Raw genomic sequence first — 6,908 nt, forward strand, 5'->3', positions numbered from 1 at the left:
GAAAAATATTCTTTATTTCAGCTAGCCATGTAGCAGGCATTTGCTGCTTCTAGGACAAAAGTGATGTAAGAATGGAATTTTTTAGCACAAACTCAAGGCCATTTTAGGAGAAGGCAATTGAGTTGAATTGTACTTACTATAAGAGTGTGATAACTTTTTGTTTTTCGTGAGATACCTCCCTTAGTTAATGTTGATTACAGAGGACATAATTCTTCTATATTCCGTTTTATCTTTTAAAAGTTAGATGATTTAGATATTTAGAATAAATTTTTAAAGTAGGAATTTAGCCACTAAAAAAGCATACAGGCTGACATATATGTAAACTAATGGAATTCAAATAAAAACTTCAAAAAAAGGCAGGCTGACATTTAGCTTTCTGGTACATACAGGCAAATTAGAGGTAAGTATACTCCATGTAAGTAGGGACTTGTTTTTATTTGGGGGAGGAATCAGCATGTCGATTTTGAAAAAGTTCCCCATGTGGTTCTCATGCAATACCCCTGCAAGAGAAAGGTAGCAGTCATTTTGGCCAGGGATATTATGATTATGCACTGTCCATCATAATCATTAAATAATCTTTATTGTCTAATTTTAAATACTGTAACTTCTAGCTGAGCATTCTAAGATGAAGGTATAAAATAAACCTCTAAATACTGGCAGCTTTCTGCCAAAAAATTATGTTTGGGTTTTAGTTTTAGAATAATTGCTTGAAGTTAGTGGTTCTTAAACTTTAAATGCACATTAAATCATCTGGATCTTTTTTTCTTTTTTTTTGAGAGAGAGCGGGAGCACACGAGTGGGAGCAGGGGCAGAGGGAGAGAATCTTCGAGCAGACTTCCCACTGAGTGTAGAGCCCCCGATGCAGGATTTGATCCCATAAGCCATGAGGTCATGACAGGAGCCAAAACTAAGAGTTAGACACTCAACTGACTTAGCCACCCAGGCACCCCCAAAGTCATCTGGAGTTCTAAGCAAACTAACAAAACCTTTGCCTGTGCCCCATCCCCAGATTTTTATTTAATTGCTTCTGGCCTTGTGTTTTATAAATTCCTTAAATGAACTGAATGTGCAGTGAGGATTGAGAACCACTGGATTAAGGTACTAGGTGTATATAGAAGTAAAAAAATTTAAAAAGAAAGGGAAAATTGTAGAGGATGATGCAGTTTTAGTTGTAGTTATATTTAAAACTGTTGAAAAAAGGGGCATCTGCCTTAGGCTCAGGTCGTGATCCCAAGGTCCTGGGATTGAGCCCCATGTTGGGCTCTTGCTCAGCGGGGAGCCTGCTTCTCCCTCTCCCTCTGTGCTCTCTCTCTTAAATAAAATAAATAAAATCTTTAAAAAAACAAACTGTTGGAAACATTTGGAACTAATTTATTTTTTTTATCCTAGGGTCTCTATGGAAGTGTTATAGTGGCAGGAGGAAACACACTAATACAGAGCTTTACTGACAGGTTGAATAGAGAGCTCTCTCAGAAAACTCCACCAGTAAGTTTTGTTTGTTCTTTAGTGGTATTCTTCAGTCATGTGTGTCCTTATCACTGCTGTAATCTTATAGATAAGGTTTTTCAGTAGTAGATTGATATTTTTGTGTGTGCCTAATAGAGTATTACCTAAAAAAGGTTAGTAGCCCTTGTTAATGAAATTTTCATAGGTGAAATCTTTTCCTAGATGACTCTTGTACTTGAATCTTTTATTCATTGATTCCACATTTAAATATCTATAATCTGCTAGGCACTGGGGATATAAACTATAGTTTCTACCCTCTAAGGGCTCAGCCTGCTAGCAGGAGTAGACATGCATAAAGACTGTAACATGCTAAGTGGTTTTAGTAGGTCATGAACCAGGCACTCTGGGGAACACTGTAGAGCAGGCACTTAAGTCCCTTATGAATAAACTGAATGGAGTTCATCTGGTTGGTAATTTATGGAAGGATGTCTAGGTTGAGGGAATGTGATGTGCAAACTATTGAAGGGAAGATGGCATATTCCAGTATTTCAACATAGTTGGCTTAGTCTGTGCAGACGTGGGAAGAGTGATGTGGCTGGGAAGATGGATGGTATATTAATTTCCTTGGGCTGCCATAACAAAGTACCACAAACTAAACTTGGTGGCTTATCACAACAGGAATTTCTTCTCTCTTCTGGAAGCTCAAATCAACATATCAGCAGGCCCTGCTCTCTCTGAAATGTACAGAAGAGAATTCTTCTTTTCCTTCTTCTTAGCATCTGATGGTTTGTCAGGAATCCTTTGGGGATCACTGGTTGCAGCTCCAACACTTCAGTCTGTCTCCATTGTCATAGAGCAATCCTCTCTTATGGGTCTGTTCTCTTCATTATAAAAACTCTTGTCCTGTTGGATTAAGGGCCCTCTCTGTTCTAATATGACCTTATCTTAATTTGCATCCTAATTACACTTGCAAAGAACCTATTTCTAAATTAGATAACATTCACAGGTACCAGGGGTTAGAATTCTACTTCAACATCTCTCTTTGGGGGACACAATTCCACCCACACAGATAGGTACCAGGTGTTGTTGCTTATTAAGTAGTGAACTTCTGGGATAAAATCCAGCAGAGGACTACAGAACTCCTGTGTTTGTTTTTAAAAGATCACTGGGTACATTGTGACAACTTTAAAAAGGATTTTAAAAGGATTAGAAGAACATAGTTTGGGGAGAAGGTCTGGTACACATCGATAACAGAGTAGTAGTCCTAATTTTAGATTTTAAAACTTTCTCAAGTAGCTTTTGTATGTTACTGTGTACTAGTTATTTCATTAAAAAAAATTATTAAGGGTTACATAGGCCCTAATTGTATCTATAGAATTTGTATATTTGGTAATCTTATTTGTTTCTCATATAAAGGAACATTTTACGGCACATTTTTAGAATTGTTATTTAATTTGTTATATTGTTATTTAAATATTGATACAGGCATAGGATTGACACCTGACTTGTATTTACTACATTCTTGAAGATACAGTCTGATCTGGAAAAGACCTTAACTATAGTACTAATCATTAAATGTTATACAAAGTCCCAAAATAATGAATATGTAGACCTGGGCTCTCCAAGGTCTGGTCAAGAGCAGTTAGGTATTATCCTTGTCATTTAGGAGGCAATTAAAAGTCAGTGCAACAACAGGAAAAAAAAAATTCATTGCAATAAATATCAACCAGTTCCTCACGTAAAAAAATCCATGTTCAGGGTGCCTGGGTGGCTCAGTGGGTTAAGCCGCTGCCTTCAGCTCAGGTCATGATCTCAGGGTCCTGGGATCGAGTCCCGCATCGGGCTCTCTGCTCGGCAGGGAGCCTGCTTCCCTCTCTCTCTCTGCCTGCCTTTCTGCCTCCTTGTGATCTCTGTCTGGCAAATAAATAAATAAATAAATAAATCTTTAAAAAAAAAAAAAAAAAATCCATGTTCATCCCTCCTACTCCCAGCACCCACCCCCTTCCCAAAACATACATACTTAATCACGGTGAGAAACTCAAGCTATGTGTTCATATAAAATAATAGGGAAGTATCAACAATTTGAGAACTATCCCCAGAAACAAAGTCCTAGGTAGGGGAAAACTCTCAATATAGGGAGATAGGGACGATACTGAGCCATAAACTGTGTTTATTAAGAGTTCAAAAATAAACACTGATTTGGGAGGAAATCAGTATGAATTAAAAACTTAGCCTGAGGGGCGCCTGGGTGGCTCAGTGGGTTAAGCCGCTGCCTTCGGCTCAGGTCATGATCTCAGGGTCCTGGGATCGAGTCCCGCATCGGGCTCCCTGCTCAGCAGGGAGTTTGCTTCCCTCTCTCTCTCTGCCTGCTTCTCTGTCTACTTGTGATCTCTCTCTGTCAAATAAATAAATAAAATCTTAAAAAAAAAAAAAAAAACTTAGCCTGAGTGCTCGCTTTGGCAGCACATATACTGAAAATTTAACCTGAAATCTGATGTTTGCATTTTGGTTTGGAAGTTGGGGGGGCGGAGGTGTGGAGTTACCTTAGGTAGGAGGGACAGTGTGAAGGCCTAAAAAAGTAGTAGCAAGCAAGTTGAGGAGGATTATAGAAAGGGTGGTAGCAGGTTGGGATGATAATTAGATTTGGTGTTGGAAGAAATAAAATTTATGAAGCACTTAGCATAGTACATGATTTATAGGTAAGTATTTAATATGTGTTTGCTATTTGAGAATATAAATTTTAAATGCTATACTTTTTATATGCAGTTTCCAAGGTTTATATAATTTATTATTAAATACTATACATTAAAAGCCACAATAAGAGTAGTTTAGTCAAAGTACTTTATATAATAATTCAGCCCATGCATACTATTAGTCTAGGTGTTGCAAAAATAATCATGTATAATTGGTGTTTTAAAGAGGCATTAGGCAGTCATCAAAACTGAATTTTCTGAGTGGAGTCATCTGTTTTGATTATACTAATATTTATTTTTCCCTCTATTTTAGAGTATGCGGTTGAAATTGATTGCCAATAATACAACAGTAGAACGGAGGTTTAGTTCATGGATTGGTGGCTCAATTCTAGCATCTTTGGTTAGTAATTAAACTACTTTGAAAAAGTCTTATTGAATGATTTAACTTAAATGTACCAGTGAATATAGTAAATTTAGTAAAAAGACTAAAAATAATTCTAGTGCATCCTTTATCTTTGTATTTTATAACTATCAAATGAATGAGTAGAGGACCGAATAATACCAGTTTCACATGTTCTAATTTAACAAAGTGCTTCAGTGCCTTATCAGTGGCTATTTCAGGTAATTTCAATTTCCCTTCTCAAACAAAGGTGGGAATTTACTAACTTATGCCTCTTCTCATACTCCCACTGGCACTGGTCAAGACTTCTCTGTAGCACTTAAAATTAAATCATCACCTCTTGGTGAAGTGGAGGAAATCAGGAGTTGGCTCTTGGGGCAGATGTGAGTCATGGTGCTGGGTTTTGCTTAGACAGGTGATTACTTTGAATCAAGAGAAAAAGTCCTTGTACTTTCTGCAACCCTAGACTCAGAATTTCCCTTTCACCTCAGAGCTGCCAAAGTAAATGTCATGAAGTACTTATACTGACATTTTTAAGGTAGTAAGTGTCTACTTATGTATTTGTTCTATTCGCAGTCTTTTAATAGATCTTAGATTGGGGCACCTGGGTGGCTCAGTCATTAAGCGTCTGCCTTTGGCCCAAGTCATGATCCTGGAGTCCTGGGATTGAGCTCCGCATTGGGCTCTCTGCTCAGTGGGAAGCCTGCTTCTCCCTCTCCAACTCCTCCTGCTGTGTTCCCTCTCTTGCTGTGTCTCAGTTTAAAAGAAAAAAAAAAAATCTTAGATCGAAATGGAATACCATGTATGAATCCACTTGAATAGAGTCAGTCTTAAGGAATGAATTTGTCTACTAACATGTTTTTTTTTTTTACTAATGTAGCATAGGCTTTCTCCTTGGGTCATTTTCCTCCTTTCCTCCTTCTGTAGTGCCTGTGTACTATCATGTGTGTACTTGCAAAACTTTATCCTAGTCCTGATGGATGAGCAGTTTCAAGATCTAAATGCTGCCATTAGTCAAATGCTAGGATAGCTCTTCAATTCTGTACTGGGATCAAGGCTTCAGCAACAGTGTCTATTGTTGTCATAGGTTGGCAGCAAGCCATCATAGCTAAACCTCCAGTCTTCCTGTCACAGCTATTTTCTAAAGCCTCATGACAAGTGTGAATAGGAAGACTTAATATTCATTCTAAATAGTGTCTTTGGGTGTTCTGGAGGAGGGGTGTAATAGGGGAGTAATGGAAAACTACTTGGGGGAGGGGCTTAGAGGTTCTTTAAAGATTAAGAGTTGTGAAAAGATATTTTAAAAGTATCTTCTAGAGGCTCCTGGGTGGCTCAGTTGTTAAAGCATCTGCCTTCGGCTCAGGTCATAATCCCAGGGTTCTGGGATAGAGCCCATGTCAGGCTCCCTCCTTAGCAGGAAGCCTACTTCTCCTTCTCACACTCCCCCTACTTGTATTCCCTCTCTGACTATGTCTCTCTGTCAAATAAATAAATACAATCTTTAAAAAAAAAAAAAAAAGTAGTTTTCTTAAAAAAAAGGCACAATGTGTAACCTTTCTTTCCATTTTACAGGGTACTTTTCAACAGATGTGGATTTCCAAACAAGAATATGAAGAAGGAGGGAAACAGTGTGTAGAGAGGAAATGCCCTTGAAAAGAGTTCCCAGAGCTCTACCTTCCTGTTGTCACCTTAAGTTTCATAGCTTTAGTATACTCAGGAAAAGAATGACCATCTTTTGTAGAATGTTTATACATTTTTGCATATTTCAATTTCCACTTAAATTTTTTAAGGCTTTAACTGGCTTTATAAATTAAGATCAGTTTGTGCTTTCCTCGAAATGCACTTACTCTTATTACAAGCATTTTATAATTTTGTATAAATGTCTATTTTCTCTAAATATTTTGCTTTCAGTAAAATGCTTTCCAACTGTTTAGTATGTTAATTACCAGTGATTAGTAGAATTGGTTTTTATTGACTAGTAAAACTTATTGCCTATGCTTTTTACCTTAGGCTTGCAAAATTAAATAAAAATTATTAGCCATTCCAGAAATACCTTTTTGGATTATCGTTGTTATGACAACTACTTTAAGGACTAAAAGCATTTGTCATGATTCTGAGTGAAAGTACTCTTCATTAACAGTAATATTCACACCCCCTTCATATGCTATTAACATAATAGTAAAAATGTTACCTGAATTCCAAAATGACCTTACTTGCCTTTGCTATAGCAGTTGACATCACTTTCCCACCTTAAGGTACAGGTCATATTAATTAAACTCTGCTTAGATGTCAGAATTTCTAAAGTGGGTGCCTGAACTTTATACCTGATTTTTAAAAAAGTTTTGGCAGAAGCGTGACCACTTCCAGAG

General features: G+C 37.3%; 1 protein-coding gene across 1 annotated transcript in view; it reads left to right on the forward strand.

Moving 5' to 3' along the window:
• The window catches only part of ACTL6A (actin like 6A), a 28,628-nt gene extending 22,039 nt beyond the window's left edge, over positions 1-6,589 (forward strand). Inside the window, exons 12-14 of the mRNA XM_032875400.1 lie at positions 1,390-1,485; positions 4,453-4,539; positions 6,112-6,589. Coding sequence (XP_032731291.1) covers positions 1,390-1,485; positions 4,453-4,539; positions 6,112-6,192 — 264 coding nt within the window. The 3' untranslated portion in view covers positions 6,193-6,589. The remainder of the gene's footprint in view (positions 1-1,389; positions 1,486-4,452; positions 4,540-6,111) is intronic.
• Positions 6,590-6,908: the final 319 nt, after the last annotated feature.

The sequence above is a fragment of the Lontra canadensis genome, unplaced genomic scaffold (assembly GCF_010015895.1).
Source record: "Lontra canadensis isolate GAN:19392208 unplaced genomic scaffold, GSC_riverotter_1.0 scaffold56, whole genome shotgun sequence".
NCBI lineage: Eukaryota > Metazoa > Chordata > Mammalia > Carnivora > Mustelidae > Lontra > Lontra canadensis.